The sequence below is a fragment of the Heloderma suspectum genome, chromosome 15, assembly GCF_057233095.1.
Source record: "Heloderma suspectum isolate Gila_16-S chromosome 15, 16-S_ref, whole genome shotgun sequence".
NCBI lineage: Eukaryota > Metazoa > Chordata > Lepidosauria > Squamata > Helodermatidae > Heloderma > Heloderma suspectum.
In genome coordinates this window covers 7,417,804-7,437,718 of record NC_139472.1, presented here as the reverse complement: position 1 = coordinate 7,437,718, position 19,915 = coordinate 7,417,804, and the positions used below count along the sequence as shown (strand labels likewise).

Here is a 19,915-nt window from a genome sequence, read left to right as displayed (position 1 = left end):
TGTCTAGCTACACTAGATCACATTAATGTAAATGGTTTGTAAAGGGATAGAAGAGAGAGACCCTAAAACACTGACTTCTGCCACTTTTGTCTTTAAAGAAATAATCACCCAACCAAAACACTTTTCAAGTAATGGAGGAGTATTTAACCACATTTGGATAATGGAGGTTGTATTGTGCATGCTCTATTTCCATGTCGAGCTCATAGCCACATATGTCCCCATTCCCCATACAATCTAGGTCCAACTGGGGATTAGGAAAATGACAGCTAGAAAACAGCATTGGGCTGTATCCAATATTAGTCCTGCTTAGAGTAGACTCATTGAAATGAATGGGTCTTAAAAATTAGACTAACAATGGATACAACCCATTGTCTGCCCACTGGAAGTGTTTATAAAAGCTTCCAGATCGTACTTTGGAAGACTCACAGCGAGCTATGTCTACCCAGAAGTAAGTCCCACTGAATTCAATGGGGGTTACTCTCAGGTAAGCGGGTACAAGACCGCAGCCTCAGACTTGCAATCGTGCATTTTTTTTAAGAAAGGGTCACTTCGCATATTTTCTCTTGATACAAAATGGGATTTATTATGGATGCCCTAGCAAAGAATTTCCATGCTAAATGAGTAAACACACATCCAAGACAAGCTCCTAGTTCTCAGCGTATTTTGGTTGGTTTCTTTTATTAAAAAAAAAACGTTTTTAGAAAAAATGTAAGCATGTTTATATCCTGCCTTTCTTTGATAGCCACAATACATAGGGCAGCTGTGAACTTTTGAAAACAGAGTGGCAGGATCTGTGAAAGGCTTCACCCCATACTGCCTCTCTAGTTTTCCTCATGACACCATCCCCGGCCTTGAGGGGTCATAATACCAACAGCAGCTGAGGCAACGATCCAAATTGGCTGAAGCAGAGTGGATGGAGAACAGGGGGGAGCTACAGCAGGCTGGCTGAAATTCAGCAGTAAACGGAGGCTTCTAGCAGGTCCCCCCCTTTCTAAAAGGTTGCAATGCCTCTCCTAAGGCTTCACTACTGAAAGCAAGAGCGTTAAGCGAAAATATGCTGGCATTTTTGCCACAGGCCCTGCCCACCCCTGGAATGCGGCCCCCGAGAGCTTCTCCAGAATGGAGTCCAGACCTCGGGCTGAAGGAGGTTCAACACCCCTGCTACGCACACGCGCGCGCACGAATGCTATGTAACTTGCAAAAGGACAGCCAGTGTGGGGTAGCGGTTAGAGTGTTGGACTGGCACTCGGGAGAATGCGGTCCACATCCCCACTTGGCCACAAAGCTCACTCGGGGACTGTTGGCCAGCCGGTGACTCCCAGCCTAACCTACCTCACAGGGTTGTTGTGAGGATAACACACAGAGGAGCTGCATGTAACCCACCTTGTGTTCCGTGCAAGAGGAAAAAAGCTGGGATATAAATAAAATAATAATACTTGACATACATATTGACACTCCTCCTTCATCACCTACCTTTTGCCTTGGGGCATCATATCCATCCAGCCAAATTAAAGCCAGGAATATCCTCCAGATAAGACCACGCCCATGTCCTATCCCTCCACCCTTACTCCGCAGTGCCTCCTGAGATCTTTGATTCTTGCCCCTCATCTTAACTCCGCCCCCCAACAACCCCCAGCATTAAGCCAAAGGGAGGAGGCCTGTTGGCAAATGTACTTATTTATTTAACGCTATTTATGGACTGCGCCCATGAAAGGAATTTCTCAGTGATGTAAGAAAAACGAGGGCGTTCCAGAGAGCGGGCGCTGCAATGCTAAGGGCAGTATCTAATCACTCCCCGTGCGCTAGTGGGGACCCAAGTAAGCGGTTCTAGCAGCAGCTGGAAAGAGCAGAAAAGCTCGTTTCTGAAACAGGGTCAGCAGGTCAGTGGAGGTGCAACAACAGTACTGGAGACTGCCCCCAAAGCCCTATTCGGAGCCTATTATTCTATTAAATTTTATCTCGCCTTTCTGCCAAAAATCGCCGTGTTCAGACAAGCACTGCTGGAGTTACCTTCTCAGCATGTCCCTGGCAGTTTGCAAAATCCGCCTTTTGACCTCCATGGCAGTTTGATGTTAAAAACAAACCAACCAGATTTAGTTACCGCAGCAAAGACAGGCAAGTCATTTCAGGCTTCCCTTGAGGAACCCTGTGGGAAGTAATGCCAGCAGCTTTAAGGGCAAGAACAACTAAACAGACAGGGTAAAAATTAGGAGCACGCTTAAAATAAAGGTAGAACACTGGAAACTATTTTGGTTACATTCATGGCTATGGCTGACGTCGAATGTCACACTAGAAGAAATCCACCAGCGTGATAGGAGGCCCTCCCTCTGTCCTTTCTGCAGTCCTTGCCACCAGAAAATCTGCTCTGGAGGGTTTCCCAACCCTCTGAGACTTTGAGAGCGTGCAGAAGGCTGAGGGAATCCCCCCCCCCCATTTCCTGGTCCCGTGGACGGAACTGCTTCCATCAACGGAACACCACAATTGGATTCAACCCTAGAACTTCCCTTTCCACTGGTGTCCATTAAGCTAATAAAATCAATCCAATAACATTGAAAAGTACAACAAAAATGTTTTGGAACATGGCCTAAAAACAATGTCCGGCCTAAAACAATGTCCAGCCTAAAAAAAGAAATTATCTGTAGCTTGTGCCCGTAAATTCTGTCACACTTCTCGGATTATTTCAAAAGGGCACCTATTATGGACGTCCTGGCCAAAGGTAAATATAGCGCAGCAGTTAAATGTGAGGCAAAATGAGCCATCAGCTAAAACTTCTTAAAATCCACCGAAAGCACCAGCATTGAAATGAGCAGAAGTTCTAGGACTTGGAAGTCCTCTGGGTCCTCCAGGAGACAGAGATACTTGGCTAGACTGTCCAGGGTAGATGTTGAAGGCTCTATGCTTGTTCCCCGATTGCAAAAGATTTGGGGATTACCTCGTTTCCTCCATTACAAAAGCACACGCTGCAGCGGAACGGGAAAGCAGGCGAGGGATCTCCTCCGAAGGGCTTGAGAAACAAAGCCATGTATAGGGCTGTTGTGTGTCAAAAAGGAGCTTAGTAATTTCTCTCCAATTAAGTAAAAGGCAATTAAAAAAAAAAATGCCAAGGGATGTCCTTGCGGAAGAAAAGCATTTAATGGATGTACCACTGCCTATAAAGCAAAGATACTGGGTAAGTTAATGAAGCACTAAAGCTACAATCATATGCGATTTTCTGGGGAGTAAGACCCATTGAACGTGGCAGGATTTGCTTCCACGTAAACCTGCCTAGGACTGGTCCGTCTTATCTGTGCTCCTCTGACATCGGCTCCTGGGATGCAATGCGGGTGGCAGCCCGAATTTATGACCTTTAAAGGGAGAGAAACACCGTCTCCTGTAACGGTGACACAATGCTAAAATGCCCAGAAGCCTAGATGTAAGGGAAAGAGCAGCGTCTCTCTGCCGTTTCTTGTGAGACTCTCACAGCCGCCGACGGAGGGCTTTGCTTTCCGATTCTGGCACCTCGGATAGGCCCGTTGGCCCAGGTTCATCTGCATGCCTCCTTGCTATTGGCTGACAGCATCAGAGGGGGGTGTACCGCCTCGGAATGCAGAAAGAGGCCCCAGCTGTCTTTTGCAGTTGCACATGGAAGATAAAACTTTACGGCGAAAATCAAGGTAATTTTTTCTTCCCCTTAACAGCGGAGGAGCGCAGACGCTCACAGTGCCGACGGACTTGAGGCTCGGGTCGCTGCTAGATGTGGAAAACAAAGCCGCGGCCTTTTCTGAAGTGGGATTGCAAAAAATAATAATAGTAACAGGGCAGAGCCAATTTTTGGTGGGCTATGAATTAAAAGGCATCTCTACTTGAATGGGTCCCCACCTCTGGAGCCAGCTGTGAATACCGGGCTAGGGAGGAAGTAGTTGTATGGATCGTGATCCAATCTTAAGGGACCACCTGGCCCCACCTACTGACCTGTCCGGATGCTGTGCTCATCAGGAGATAAACTCCCAGTGGTGCCCAAGATTTCTGAGGTCCAGTCCATAATGGTTCGGGAACAGGGGTTTTAGTGTCATAGAGCTCACTCTTTAGAACTCCCTACCACTACAAATTAAGACAGGCACCAACCCTTCTGGGGTTTGCGGCGCCTACACTGAAAACTTATCAACAAGCATTCCCAGGAAGGTAGTATCATCTTCTGTCTATGAGTAATCATACATGTATTTAGTTATGATCTTATACAGCATTTCTGCACGTTGCTTAGATACTTCTTTTAACGTGAGATTCATAAACACCGTCAAATAGTATTAATCAATCAATCAGGCACATCCCTTTGTCCCATCCAGACTTTACAGCCTTTGCAAGGAATGCTTTCGGTCTTCCATCCTGCCAAAAATGACTGCCCTCGATATCTCAGTATCGCCGGCGGATCAGCTATACCCCAGCCAGATGTCAGTCAAAGCAGCTAAGATATGGGCAGATGGGCCCCGAAAAGGCAGCACGGTGTGAGACGCGTGAGGGGCTGTCGGTGAGCAGGATGGAGGACAAAACATACTCAAAGCGCATTTTGCCATGATGTGAGAGACCGCAGCTCAGGGACAGCCCCCATGCTTTGCAGGCAGAACAGATCCGAAATTCTACTGCCAGCTAAAAACAGACCTCAGGTTGCAAGTGATAAGGAAAAAGACCTCTGCCTGAGACCCTGAAACAGGGGTGCCAGCCAGGATAGACAAAAATCGGTTAAGCAGACTAACTGTCTGACAACACAAGGCAGATTTGTAATGTTCAGCTGGGCCTGCTTTTACAGACCCAACGCTCAACGGCAAAGCAACCAGAAAGTCGTAGGTTCAATCCCCAGCTAAAAGGACCCAGGACAGCAGGGCTGGGACAGACCTCAGGCTCACCTCTAAATATATTGCAATCACTATGGTCGCCTGTCCCATTGGACTGGCCCTCAGCTTTGCAGTGGCAAAAAAAGGTTGTTCGTGGACACCACGTTTGCTCTTTTTTTAAACTGTAGAGCAGGGGCAAGGAACCTGCGGTCCGCCAAATGTTGTCAGACTACAACTCCCATCAGCCCCAGCAAGCATGGCGATGGTCAGAGATGATGGGACTTGCAGCCCAACATCTGGAGGGCCACAGTGTGCCCATCCCTGACTTTATCTATATTAGTTGTCAAGGAAAATTGCAAATACACTTTTAAGTAGCATTTTAAAAACTCAGCATTTAAAACATACTGCGAAAACCCCAATGGATAAATCAAATAATTCTTTTCCCAGCCTCTAAATTAGCTTTGCGTTTAAGCGCTCTCCTGGTCTCCGCAGTCGAACAGGAATTTGATGCAGGCGAGCACATGGAATTCCATGCAGCCAAGTGAGTGGGTGGCAGAGGAGGGACAGGACGGGACGCTCAATCCGTCTTCTGGACCCAGCATAGAAAGGCAGCTCTCTGTCCCTCCTCTGCTAACCTGCAGCTGACTAGCAACATTTGGGGGAGGGCGAGCTAAAAGTTTTGTGGGGGGCTTATTTGCAAGGCTGTGCGAAACACCTGCCAGAACTACAAAAGAGGTTTCACACAGCCTCTCAGAGGAGGATCCTAGGTCATGGATTTTTTCTTTAGGATGTTTCACACTTTAGAACAAGCTACTAGCCCTCATGGGGAAGAGGGGCTCAAGATCTATTTGCTACAAAATGGATGCTCAATATGCTTCTCTTTAAGTCATGCTTCTCTTTGGCTTTGCTATGCACAGATGCCGGTGGGGGAGGTGGGGTTGGAAGAGTGAAAGTAAGCAATGGAACAAACCACAAAAAGGAAGCCAGAGAGTCAAAAACACCGTTTCAAAAAAAAGGTTCGGCTAAGGAGCCCTTTATTTTCAAAACTTGGCAGCTAAAATAGTGTTTACAATAACGAGAGAGTGTTAACTAGACAATTAGGCACAGTTATGCTATATAAAGTATGAGAGATTTTGTTTTGTTTTTTAAAAAGCTTATAATGGAGGACAATATTAATAATTAATAATAATAATTAATAATAATATAAATAAAGACACATCAATTTGAATATGGGACAGTGTACAGCACTGAAAGCATTTGTTAAGTACTCACAAATTTTAACTTGGAGGGAGAATCAAGCTTGCACTGAAGGGGAAGATACCTCAGTTCACAAAACCGAGCAGGAAAGTAGATTTTAGAACCCTTTTGCGGGAGGGGTAAAGAGAATTCAGGCCAAACTGGGAAAAAGGGGATGGGGGAAGAAAAGGAGACTCCCTCCACATAGCATCTGATCAAGGTCTGGAAACTTTGTGGGTCTTATCGAGTTATCCCCGCTGCCGCTAAGCACCAGAACACACGTTACGGGCTGACTTGCAGAAAAGTCACCGCTACCCTCGCCCGGAAAGTCATCCCCAACACACCTGTAACACAGAGGAACGGTGACCGTGTTGATCGGGGCCATCGCGCTGCAGGTGTCTGTGACCTGCCCAGCAACTGGCAGGAATATGGGACCTCCCGGCACGATGGTCCTGATCCACGCGGTTCCCCCACAGCAGCAGTCCTGTCTTAAAAATCCAGCAACAAAAGACACACAAAGGTTTTAAGGTCAAACAACACGTTATGACATGGACACATGACTACTTCTCCGGCTCTTTAAATTTATTTCCAATAGAGCTGTGAGGGGACCTGATCTGGATAGGGGCTGTGTGGCACAAGAGAAGCAGGAATTAAGTCTTTCCCCGCTGTGTTGTTTTGCTGATGGGACCATCTTGGTTTTTGCTACTGGGTGGGGGTGATTTTGATTAGGGAACTGGCAATGGGGGGGGGGGACAGTTGAGCATCTTCTGCCCCCTACACCATGGTCCCTGTCCAGATCAGCTCCCTCCCCACCCACCCCTATGATTGGAAAGACATTTAAAGACAGACGGAGATGCATTCATGCATCTCCTGTGCAATGCAGTTTGCCCCACACCCATCCATGTGATCCTGTTGGTTTTGTTTAAGGGGTCTCTACACTCGTGATTTAAAAGGTTGGGCCTCCAAGGAACAGTGGGAGGCATCTTAGCTGAAGTTTAGCTACAACTGGATCCCCACAGTGGAGGTTACTCTGGAGGCTGGACTTACCTTGCAGTGTTTGCAAGAGCAAGAAGGTAATGCATTTGCCTGATCATAGAGTATGTGGCTAGCATGCCCTTCCCCATCCCAGCCAGCTGACCAGAGCAAAGGATTGTGGGATAAAGCCCCACAGGCTCAGGTTGGAGGCTGCACCAAACCTTGGGCAAGGAAGCTTAACTATGGTTTAGTCACAGACTGGAGAGAACAGAGGGGATTTCTCCAGGGAAGAAGGAATCCATGAAGGCTCCGTGGGCCAGGAGGGGGACTTCTGTGGGCCAGATTAGGCCTGTGGGCTGGAGGTTCCCCATTCTTGGTTTAGTGCAATGTCTGTACCAAAAAACCAGTTTGTGAATGGCTGGCAAACCGGAATCTGAAATCATGGTTTGAAATGACCCTGGTTTTGTGTGATGTCTTGAGTTGACAAACTATAGGTTACAGCCATTTAGGGCTGAGTGAAACAGTCCTCCAAAAATGCAGCTTCCGTCATAGTTGGCCAATCTGAGGAGGCCATATGGGGTGGGCAAGCCACATTTTTGTAAGGAATTGTGGGTGGCTGGACTTACCATTGGCGGTGAGTCACCGATGGGTTCTCTCTCTCATTTTAAAAGCTTTAAATTTCTGCTGCTGCCTCTGGCAGCAAGGACAGAGTTCTTCTTGACTGCTGCCACCTACCCCACAGCATTCTGGGGGGAAAATGGCGGCTGCCAAGATGAGCTCCATCATTGCTGTTGCTGCTACACATGGCAGAAAGAGAGAAAACCACCAACAGCTGGCATCTGTCCCACCTCGACACCTTAAAAAATGTTCACTCCCCTGCCCCCAAATTGCTCTCTTTCAGGGACCCTTTTTACTTCTGCTATTCCAAGCCAGAAGTTCTCCATGAAGGACTTTTGTCTCAGTTTTATAGCCACTGCTCTGCCTTCAGAAGCTGCCACGCCACAGAGACGAGAGAGAAAAAGCGCATGAACTTATGAAGCAGAGCGCCAAGGGGACAGAAAATCAACGCAGACAAGCAGCTCTAAACTGTTTTGCCTGTATATTTGGAAGCACGAACCATGGTCAAGTTCGCAAACCATGGTCAAGTTCACAAACGATGATTTATTATGATGCCTGCATGGAGCCATAAAATTGGAACAGCCAGAACCAGCTGCATCGTCCACAATTTCCCCTTCTAGGCAATTACTGAAAGAGAAATCACACATAGAGGTCCAAAGTCCATTACAGAGCCTGGCAAGTTCTAAGTTTGATGGAGAGGGTTGATTCACACACACATACGCCTCAGAACTGGACACTGTTCCTTCAAAGTCAGGTTTTCAGAGGGATCACAAGAAACGTGTATTGTTTTCTCACCTGGGGTCGGGGGAATAAAGCTACAGTTTGCCTGCTGCACATTGAATGCACAAGCAAGTATAACTAGTTGTGCGACCACCCCTTTCCCCCTGCCCACCTTCACATTTTCATAACTCCCCCTCCAAAAAAGCTTTTGAAAAAAATGGAGCTGTCTGCTTCAGTGAAATACATGTTGAAAGTAGTAGTATCTGAGAATAAATAATCCCACTTACGTTATATACATGTGCATTGACTAATGAGACTAAAATCAAATCTGCAGCCTTCATTTCATTGCAAGTTCCTTTTTGTTTTTTTTTACAAGTGATTAAAAATCAAAGTTAAAGTGTCATTAAAAAACCCTAGAGGTACGGGGCGAGCAATAAATTCTTGTCCATTGGGACACACACATGCGAAAAGAAATGGATCAAAAACACATTGCTGGCAAGGTGTGTATAAGAAAGGCAGGGAAATGGAAGAAGTCAATGTGTTAAATCAAGGATAAAATGTAATAGCAATGCAAACACACACATAAAAAAAGAAGAAAAGGAGCAAGCAATGTCTTCCATAACAGCAAAGAAGACGAAAATGCATCAAGGTCTAGAAGAGAACGACTCCCTCCAAATCAGCTTCTTTCTGCATCTTTTAAATATGCTGCAAACCGGCCAATGTAACGGCCACCTTCCCCTCCCATGCTCCCCCGCCCCCGTGGTATGGGAGGCCATGGCGGTGTGGTTCTTTCCCACGCGGCTCAGGCGCAATGCAAAAAGCCCTGGGCCACACTGGAGAAATGCAAGCTGCCACTCTTTCCCCTTACCTCAGTGCTGCCTGGGGTTCTGGGAGGCAGAGGCAGCGGTGTGTAGGGGCATCCTAGGCCGAAACTTCCTCCCTTGGCTTCACACTACTGGAGAAACATTGCACTGCTTGGCTCCCATGCTACACAAGACAGGGCCCTCCATTTCTCGCAGCAGAGGAAAGACAACGGCCTGGTTCACACATAATGCTAACTCATGGTTTATTTAACTCATGGTTTGTTGCCCTACCCAGGGTTTGTCCAGTGAACAAATGAGCAAGCCAGTCCCTGGGATGTTTATTTCCCTCCCCCTTCAACTGCTCCCTCCCTCTCACAAATCCCCTTCCAGCTGTAGTACTGGTGTGTAGAGCAGCTGGATTTTTTGCTCACACTTGTTCACTGCCTCTGTAGCCTGGCGAAACAACCCCTGAACAACCCGCAGTTCTGGGTTCACATGTAACAACAAGCCATGGTTTAAACCACCCAGAGTTTACAACCCAACAACAAATCAGGGGTTCCCTTTCGGGGTTGTTTTTGGCTAACAAACCAGGGTTTGTCGGCATGGCTGCATTCACACCTCACAACAACCCGAAATTCAACAACCCAAACCACAGGTTGGCATCCTGCGTGAGCCAGACCAACAGCCCAAAGAAGCAAGGGTATTTAAATGCCGGACAAAGTCTGACATATGGGTCACAGAAACTCTTCACAAGACGTGTGCGTCCTCTGCATGCACCCAAGCCTCCCAGTTTGATGGACTAAGACACATCATGTGGACGCGACTTTGGGCATGTTCTGTAATGCCGCTTTATATAACGAGCGGTGGAGGCTGGTGGCTCCGATGTCAGTGGGGCTGTGAATCTGCCCTGGGTTTCAATCAGAACTCTAAAAGAGCTATCCAAGGTGCTGAACCCAGTTTGGGGATTGGATTCAGCACCTTGAATAACGCCTTTAGAATCAGCCCACACTGATTCTGCGAGGTTCACATTTCCAAGACTATTATTTCTAACGGAGCCCCAGAGAAAGGCCTGGGGACACTGGTGAAGCCAAACATGTATGGGGCACTGCAGGACTTCTTTCCTGTCTAAACATGCACAGGATTGTTGTCTTAATGATTTTTTGTTTTTATGGTTTATCGTTTAATTTTAAATTGGTTGTGCACTAAAACGGGTGCTACAGAAATAATATTAATAATAATTTATTTAAAAACACACCAAATATCAAACACCAAATTAGCTCATAAGGCAAACATACGTCCAAGACAGACAGGAAAGGCGAAGGAGGGGCTTCCTGTTAGTTGGAGAGATCTACCCAGACACCTCACAGGTTGGGCACTGATTTCTCTCCCTCCTGTGCCCCACCGAACATTTTTTCTCAAAGAGTCTTCTGAACATTCAAAGTGTTTCTTGGGGTTTCTCATTCCACTACCAAGATTTGGAATGGGGGAAAGGCAAAAGTGGGCACACGTAACAAAGATGGCTGCAACGTGTCGAGATAGCCCCAGCTTCATCAGCGCAGCTTGGGTCAAAATGAAGCGTTATTGGTTAAGTAAACCATTTGTATCCCATCAACCCCTGCTATCGGATGTTATGTTAAAAGGGAAGACAGGCAGCAGCATGCTGTTAATTGAGGACAGGCAATTAAGAGCAAGAAAGACTGGTAGGAAAAAACATCTCCCGGCTACATCCTCTCCTAACACCACTGCACTATGGCTCTGTAGTGTTGTTATAAAGTGTGACTCTAAAAATGCACATCAGTATAAAAACGTGGACACTCCAAATAAACAAAAAACCCACTGCACACCAATTCAACCCCCCCCCCCGGCAACCCACAGGGCACTGCACTATTCATTTATACCAGTCTCGATCCAGTTTTAATGGTTACGGCTCTCAACCGACCAAGGAACCCCGGGAAGTGTGGTTCCACTGAGCGACTAAGGGTCTCCGGCCCCAAATTCTGAGCGCTTGCAAAAATAAAATAAAATACACACAACTTGGGATTCTTTGAGGGAAGCCCTGCAAAGAGGCTTCGGATCTGCACCACCACAGGGGTTAGCGCTGACAAGAGGTGTTGTGGTTCAGGTGCAATCCTGTGTATGCTTAGACAGAAAAAGTACCACAACTCCCAGCATTCCCCAGCCAGACTTGTAGGACTTTTTTCCGTCTAAACATGCATAGGACTGCACCCTAAGGTAATTCCTGTCAGATGGTTAGCTAGTGAGACATGTACACACATATGCCACACAGAAGTAGAGAGCGAGGAGAAGGAGACCCCCAAAAGTAATCTCTTGGCCTGCGGGGAACAAAAATGGGGCGGATGAAATGGGTTAAAGAACAGTTCGTAGAAAGCTATTTTGGGGTAGTGGGGAGAGATGCGGTTTGGGGTTGGATGGGGAATGAGGGAGAATTGAGGCAGCCACAGAGGGATCCACAGCGTATGCTACAGCCAGCAGCCCAGAAGGAGAAAGGAAATTCTTCACAGTTTCTTAAAGATATAGAAAAAGGGGGGGGGGGAGGGAGAAACAAAACAAACGGAAAAAGGTGGTGGTGGGGAAAGAAAGAGAAGCACCAGCGACGGCCGTGAATCTGAAGGCGTGGGTTGTGTTCCAGGGCATTTGTCCTCCCCCCACAGTCAGTGTTCAGGCTCTGACCTTCGGGGCCGGGGTCTCCGCTGGCCCGTCGGTTTCCGCGTGGCCACGGCCGCAGCAAAGCCCACCAGGCAGCAGAGGGAGGTGGTGGCGAACTTGGCAGTGTCCAGCCAGCTGGGAGGGTCGGCCTGCAGGTAGTTCTCCGCCAGGTGGAAGCCCATCACCACGAGCCAGAGGACGGAGGCAAAGGTGTCGATCCGCCGGAGCCTGGGGGAGGGGGAAAGAGTGGGGCGTGACACTTGTGTGAGAGCTGGCCTCGGCTGGATGTGTCGCGTGTAAGAAACAATGTTTGATGGGGAAGGCAGGCCAGGCCTGAGGGCCGCCAGCTGCCGACCCCTGCGCTACAGAAAGAAGACCCCCCACCATCCTTTCATAGAAGCCCAACTGGGCCCAGATTTCTACATGCCACAAATTAAGAGAAAATATGGACACGATGTAATTTCCAATTCCTTTGTGAGGTATCTATAGCGTTGGGGTCTCCAGTGTGGTGCCTGTTGATGGACACACACCCCTCCCCTGGCTCCCCCCCATTGTTTGGCCGTTTCCCAGCTTTTGCACAGCTTTCCCCTCCATTCTAAAAGCCTGAAGTGTCTCCCCTAAGTTTAGCTACAGGCAGTAAGAGATTGCTAAAATATGCTTGCACTTTCCCCATCTGGGCCCTGCCCACCACTGGCATGTGCCCCCCCACCAGAGCTTCTATGAAATGAAACCCACCCCCCTGGCTGGCAGAGGTTCAACATCCCTGGTTTAAAAGGTTAGCAAGCAAGCAAGCATCCCTGCCCCCCCCCGGTCTTGGTACGAACCTGTACAGGCACTCAGATCTGCAGGAGGGGGCCTTTTGAAGGTGCCACTACCCCCAGAGGCCCAGCTTTCGGGCATGTGCAGAAGGGCCTTTTCCTGTGTGGCCCCCAAACTTTGGAACCCTCTCCCTCAAGAATGACTAGGCTCCACTCTCTTGGCCTTTAGAAAGGCTGTGAAGCTGCCTCTTTTCAATTTAGCCTTTTAAAATGTGTCGCTTAGGGCACAATGCTATGCATGTTTTGATAGGAAATGAGTCCTACAACTCCCAGTGTTCCCCATATATATTTCTTTACAGCATCTCTACTCCATTCTTCAGCCAAAAAAGGCTCCTAGAACAGCTTACAAAGATTAATAAGACAATCCCTGCCCTCAAGCGTTACAATGTAAAAGACACAACACAAAAGGAAAAGGGATTGGGAGGGAGGAGGAAAAAAGCAAAAGCTCAGGCCCCAGTTCTTAGTTGTAGGACTTGTTTTTCCTGTCTGAACACGCATGGGATCGCGCCCTACATGTTTTGACATTCTTACCATTTTAAACATTCCTGTTTGTACTGTTTTATTTATGGTGTCACGGTTGGAAATTGTTGTACACTGTCTTGATGGCTTCTTAAGCAGATAAGAGGCAACTACTGGCCTGGTAGCTGCCTATTCGCTACCGGGCCAGGTTGAAGGTTTTGGTACTAGTGTACAAAGCCCTAAACAACTTGGGACTGGGATACCTGAGAGAGCGCCTTCTCCCTTACCGACCTGCCCGGTCACTGAGGTCATCAGAGGGCTTGCTCTTGGTGGTTCCACATGGACCTATGGCCTGATTGGAGTCCACCAGGAGAAGAGCCTTCAGGGTGGTGGCCCCCTTTCTTTGGAACTCCCTGCCCCTGGAGGCCAGGCAGGCACCAACACTGTGCTATTTCCGGCGCCTCTTGAAAACAGCACTGTTCCAAGAGGCATTCCTTAATTCACCACTTATGTTTTTATTGGCATTCTGCTTTTTTTAAAAGCATGATTTTAATGGTGGTGTTTTAACCTTTTTATTCTTTTACTGCTGTATCTTTTGTGTTCACCGCTCCAAAATCTGTTTTGGATATGAAGTGGTATATAAACATCGGAATAAATAAATAAAACAAAATAAGGCGGTATACAAGTGCAAAGACATAAGCACCTGATCCGTCCCGCCAGCAGCATGGCTAGGAAGCATGTCAGAAGCCCGAGAACCACCACCGCCGTCTGGTGGGTCTTCCCGTAGGACCAGGCAGTGCTCAGCATCTCCATGGCTTGCTCCGGCAACAACTGGAACACCTCCTGCCAGCCAAGGATGTCCAGCAGGGTGCCGTTGCTGGGGGGTGCCGCCGGCGGAGGCAGTGCCCCGGTCCCATTTTTCACAGAGCTCGATGGAGCAGGAGGGGTGGTGGCACCCGGGGAGAACGGGTTGCCCGACCCGTACAAGGCCATTGCCACAAGGACGGCGCAGCTGAGGAAGGCGAAGAAGCGCAGCACGATGACTTGCATCGGTGTGGTGGCGGAGGCCGACGCTGCGGCATAGAAACTCTGCGGAAGAGAAGGGCAGGAGCGCATCAAGCAGGGTGTCTCCCTTGCAAGGACAGAGGGGGCAGTGTCCGTAGCTCCTTTGCAGGCAGAATCCGGCTGGTTCACAAAACGACAAGCTGGAGGAGGGGTTGAGCGTGGGTTGTCGTTGCATCGTGGGTTGTTGTGTTGTGTGAACCCAGCCATACCAACGAACTACGGGTTGTTAACCATGAACAGCCCACGAAGAGAACCCATGGTTTGTTGTTGGGTTGTGGACTGTGGGTTGTTCGTGGTCAACAAACCATGCTTTGTTAGTGTGGCTGGGTTCACACAACACAACAACCCATGATCCACAGTTCAACGACAACCCCTGCTCTGGCTTGTTGTGTTGCGTGAACCCAGCCATTCTCTGGGGAATGTCTGAGAGAACAGGCAAAAAAACTCCACTCCAGGAAGGCTTCTGGACGGCCCAAGGAGCTACTGCATTCATACTACTTTGCACTCGAAGTTTTAAAATGTTGCCTTCGCAAATGATTTTTCTAATTTTAATTTTAATCTTTCCCCCCCCTAGGCTTTTAGTGTCTTTGCAAGCCTCTCTGTGAAAGTAAGAACGCTCGGAATTGAAAACACGGGACACAGATCCAAAAAGACAAGAGACGGTACAGCTTTTCCCAACCTGGTACCCTCCAGATGTTTTGCAATACAACTCCCAGCATTCCTGACCATTGGCCATGCTGGCAAGGGCTGACGGGAAATCCAAAACATCTGGAGGGCACCAGGCTGGAGAAGCTTTGTACTACAGCAGCTTTGTGGCCAACTGGTGGGTGGGTGGGGATTTGAACCCAGGCCTCCCTAGTCCTACTGCAGCCTTCCCCACTTGGTGCTAGAGCATAACTAACCTAGTGCAGCCTTCCCCACTCCTCCAGAGTGCTAGAGCATAACTAACTTCATGGCAAATGGCTGGGAGTGATGGGAGTTGTAGTCTAACCTATCTGAGGCTGAGGAAAGCTGGACTAGAACCAGGGGCAGCTGGGTTCAAATCCGCCCCACTCGGCCACAAAACTCAATGGGCGACTGGGTCGGTTATTGTCTGTAAACCTAATCTACCTCACTGGGTTGTTCCGAGAATGAAAAGGAGAAGCATCATTAAGGGCTTTAGAGGAAGGGCAGGGGGAAAAAAATCAATAAATACACCAGATTCTTTCGCCCTCTTTTCCAGGATAACTATCTGCAGCGTTCCCCACCTCCCGCCAAGTATTATGCCCTGCCCCAAATTAACGGCAGTCATTTCCTGTCCCGGGAGGAATCAACGGCAGTCACTTCCTGTCCCGGGAGGCAGTGGTGGCTGCTGGAACAGGGACCACCCCGACCCTACCTGCATGTAGGTCCTGTCCGTCTTCCGGTGGCTGAAGTGGTGACGGAGCAGGAGAGCCCGGAGCTGGCGGTTCTGGTGCTTGATGTAGTATTCCACCGCGGCTTGGCACGGGCGGCACAGCTTGTAGGTCTGTTCCAGGTGGTGCTTGTACACCTCAATCTCTTCGTCGTATTTGCCCTGGCCAGAAGAGGGAGCGGGAGAGCCGCTGCTTAGCCACCAGGCTCAGTCCCCTACCGTACTGGGGTGCGGTGGGGTGTCGATCCTCTTTCAGCCCAAGGGTTTATTTTGGATAAACTCTCGGGAGACGCTTTCGGATGCTGGGCGGGGCCAAAACCACCAATATATTTTAGTTTAAAGCTCTTACTGCCAGTCACTAAGCTTCCTGAGATCCCAATCCAGCCCTCCTGAGTTTCCGACGGGGCCACGCCCCCAATCTCTGGCCCCACCCCCTTCCACCACCAAAGTTCGTTTGGTGGTTTCCAGACTTTTGTGCAGTCCCCCCCGCCCCTTCTAAAAGGTTGAAATGCCACTCCTAAGGTTTAGCTAAGAGCTTTAAGCTAAAATACGCTGGGTTTTTTTGCATCTTTGGCCCTGCCCACCACTGGAATGCTGCCCCGGAGAGCTTCTCCGAAATTTAATTTGGCCCTTGAGCTGAAAGAAGTTCAACACCCCTGATAAAGGTTATCAGCCATGCTGGGCTCTCTGTGAGGAAAAGTGGGATATAAATCAAACGAATCAACAAATACTTGAAACAAAACTGGAACAAAAGAAACTCAGCTGTGTGTGCAGACAAAGAACTACCTGCCTTCGGTTCCCTTTCCTTCCCAGTAATTCTTCCCCTGGAAACTCGACCGAGAAACACCCCCCCCAACACCCCCCCCCCCAGTCAAGAGAGCCATGTGTGCCCGGCTGTGCGGGCTCCCTTTCCCTGGAGGCCCCCTGGACAAAACGCTTCTTGTGTTACAGACGGGGCAGAATAAGGGTGGCCCGCACCCCCCGCCTGGTTGCCACGGCACCTGAAATAACTGGGGCAGCCTTTTCGAGCAGGGAGATGCCTGCGGTGTTTGCCAGCCGGAGAGGAAGAGAGAGACACAAAAAGGCCTGAGCCTCGAGGCGGCTTCGGGAGATGCGGTTCATGGCGAATGCCGCAGAGAGGCCGGGCGCAGGTTAGCCCTGTGCTGGAAGCTGCCGGCTGCCAGTGCGCTCTGCAGCGAGGTTCAAGGCCTTATTATTGGCATCTAAAGCCCTGAACAACTTTGGAGCTCCGATATCTCGACCTGTTAGGCCACTCAGCTCTTCAGGGGAGGCCCTGCCGTCCGTGCCGCGCCCTGCCGAGTTTTGTCCGGCGGCAACACAGCAACGGGCCTCCTCAGCACTGCAACCTCTCCCCGGAATGAACCCCCCTCTGCGACATGACAGGCGGCGGCGGCGACTGCGGGCTTTTGACAATTGTTAAAAACTCGCTCGTTCACCCTGGCTTTCCTGCAACCAATAAACCTGTCTGAATGTCGTGCTTTGTAATTTGTTGTAAACCGCTTCAGGATTGTTCGAAGGGGAAGTGGTTTATAAATCTTCGAAGATGAATAAGGGCGCCATCCTATGCATGGTTTGACAGGAAAAAGTCCTACAACCCCCAGCATTCCCTAGCCAGTCTGGAACCAAACCCATGTCTCTTCAATTGCAAACTATTACACGACTTTATTATTAATTATCATCGTTATTTAAATTTCTAAGGGTGCAATTCTATGCATGTTTAGACCATGGCTGGCTAGGGCATGCTGGGAATTATAGGATTTTTTTTCCTGTCTAAACATGCATAGGATTGCATCTTAAATAAAAATAAAATGGAACTTGAGCTAGCCGTTACTCAGGTTGCACTGATTTCAATGGGTCTCCTCTCGAGTATGGCTAAGTCTGGAACCAACTCATGTTTTCTAAAAAGGGACACAGAGGGGAGAGGAAAACATGCAAATCTGGATACTGAAGCATTTGTACCATTCTATAATGATGGCACATAATAACCAGATGGAATGGCCGCTGCGGGAAATGGTTCAGGGATGTTGTGGGGAAGTGTAGGACTTGTCTGTCTGTCAATCCATACATACGATTGTGCTTAGATAAAACAATAAATAAACCACAGACAAAAGGGACTGCAGGGGAAAGAAGGGGACGTTGCCCGCGGAGCGTCTCAAAATAAGGCTAGAAAACAGGTTGAGGTTGGCACAGGAATCTCGTAATCAAAAAGGGCGCTTAGCAAGCAAAGAAACGGGTGCGTTGGATTGAGAGCACCAGTGAAAAAGCTGCTCTCATGCTCACCTGCACCGCACATAAGTTACGTCCAAGGCCACGCAACTGCACTTGCTTATGCGGCATCCGTTTAAAATGCCTCTGAGCCGGTGTGGACAAATTGCGGCCCTCCAGATGTTTTGGCTTACAAGTCCCATAGGCCTGAGCCAGCATAAACTACGGTGAGGGATTATGGGAGGAGCCATAGCTCAGTGTGATAGAGCACATGGTTGGCAGACAGAAGGTCCCAGGTTTGATCTCCGGCTTCTCCAGGTAGGGCTATGAAAGAATCCTGCCTGAAACCCCGGAGAGCTGCTGCTGCCAGTCAGCATTGACAATACTGGGCTAGATGGGCCAATGGTCTGCCTCAGTATAAGGCAGCTTCCTCTGTTCATGGGAGTTGTAGGCCAAAAAAAAAATCCAGAGGGCCACAACTGGCTTACCCCTTTGCTGTAGTGGAATCTGCATAAAGAAAACGGGGGCCCTCCAGAGACGGAGTGGTAGAGGGAACCCAAAAAATGAAGATGGCTTGTAGCTGAGCGGTAAAGCACCTGCTTCAGGTGAAGGGTTCCAGGTTCAAACCTGGGCACCCCCTGTTAAAACAGGGGTGTTGAACCTCTTTCACCGGATTCCATTTCAGAGAAGCTCTCGGGGGTCGCATTCCAGTGGTGGGTGGCGCCCAAGGCAAAAGGGGCGGGGCCCACCTTTCCCGACTGTTTGGAAATTTCCCAACTTTTGTGCAGTTTGCTCCCCCATTCTAAAAGCTGAAATGCCTCTCCTAAGGGCTTCGCTTCTGGCATTAAGAGCTTTCAGCTTAAAAAGGCAGCTATTTTTACTTCTCCCCACTTTGCCTTTGGCCCCACCCACCACTGGAATGCGGCCCCCGAGAACTTCTCCGAAACGGAATTTGACCTGCAGCCCGAAAGAGGTCCCCCGCCCCAGTTCTCACTGCTTGGGCTCTTGGTCGCCTTACTCAAAGGGGGATCCTACCTCCTCCCTGGGCGTGAAGGATGCCAGCTGCTTGATCTTCACGGTCTGGTGGTTGTTGCACTTCCTGCAGAGAAGGACTTGGCTGCTGACCCACTGCTGTGGCTTGTTCGGGTCGTAGAAGGCACTGGCCCCGGAGACAACGTGGTTGAGGTGTTCCATGTACTGAGCTGGGATGGGCTTGTTGTAATCCCCGTTCTGCCAAGCGGATCAAAGAGGGAAGCTGTCCGTTACTCAAAAAGGTCCCACGCACTGCCCTCCAGTCTGCAGCACCCTGCCCCACGCAAGGGGAGTGGAGTGAAAGAGAGATGGGACACAGGGCAGCTCTGTCTGCTGCTGAAACCAGCTCCTCTCCCTGAACCTTTTCCCCTCTTCCAGCTGCTCAGCGTGAGAGCGATTCTTTGACTTCAAGAACTGGTGTGTGAGTTTGCTCATTTTCCTCTTCCCTCCTCCTCCTTATTTTCCTCTGGTGTTGTGTCTTTTAGGGCAAAAGCTGGTTTTAAAAAAATGGATCGTGCGTAAGCTGCTCCAGGAGACCTTTAGGCTGAAAAGCAGGGGCAAAGGACTCCACACTGGCTCTCCAGCTGACCACTCTTGCTCTAAATCAGTAGTGGGCGACCTGTGCTGGCCCTCCAGATGTGTTTTGACTTCGACTCCCAGCAGGGCCAGTGGTCAGGAATGCTGGTATGTCAACCAGTTCTGGATGGGGCTGCGCTTCCCCTGAAGGAGCCCGTTCGTAGCTTGGGGGCGCTTCTGGACCCAACCCTGCTCCCGGCACCCCAGGGGGAAGCAACGGTGAGAAGTGCTTGTTATCAGCTTTGGCTGGCGCACCAGCTACGCCCGTTCCTGGACCATGTGGACCTGGCAACGGCGGGGCACACGCTGGTCACCTCTAGGCTTGATTTCTGCAATGCACTGTCCTTGGGGCTGCCGGTATATTTCGTTCGGAAACTTCAACCGGTACAAAACACGGCAGCCAGGCTGGTCTCTGGGACACCCCATGGAGACCATATTACACCGGTTTTAAAATCTCTACACTGGCTGCCAGTTTGTTTCCGAGCAAAACATAAAGTGTCTTTAAAGCCTTACATGGAC

At 49.3% G+C, this 19,915-nt stretch overlaps 1 protein-coding gene across 3 annotated transcripts in view; it reads right to left on the bottom strand.

The window, feature by feature from the left end:
- Positions 1–19,915, bottom strand: part of TMEM201 (transmembrane protein 201) — a 45,931-nt gene that overhangs the window by 12,010 nt on the left and 14,006 nt on the right. For all 3 annotated transcript variants that reach the window (XR_014786034.1, XM_084822082.1, XM_084822083.1), the window contains exons 3-6: positions 18,824–19,018; positions 15,548–15,724; positions 13,808–14,193; positions 11,852–12,055 (exon numbers count right to left, since the gene is read on the bottom strand). Coding sequence is in view for 2 of the 3 variants with exons in the window: in XM_084822082.1 (XP_084678208.1) it covers positions 11,852–12,055; positions 13,808–14,193; positions 15,548–15,724; positions 18,824–19,018 (962 nt within the window). In the remaining variant the exon portion in view is untranslated. The remainder of the gene's footprint in view (positions 1–11,851; positions 12,056–13,807; positions 14,194–15,547; positions 15,725–18,823; positions 19,019–19,915) is intronic.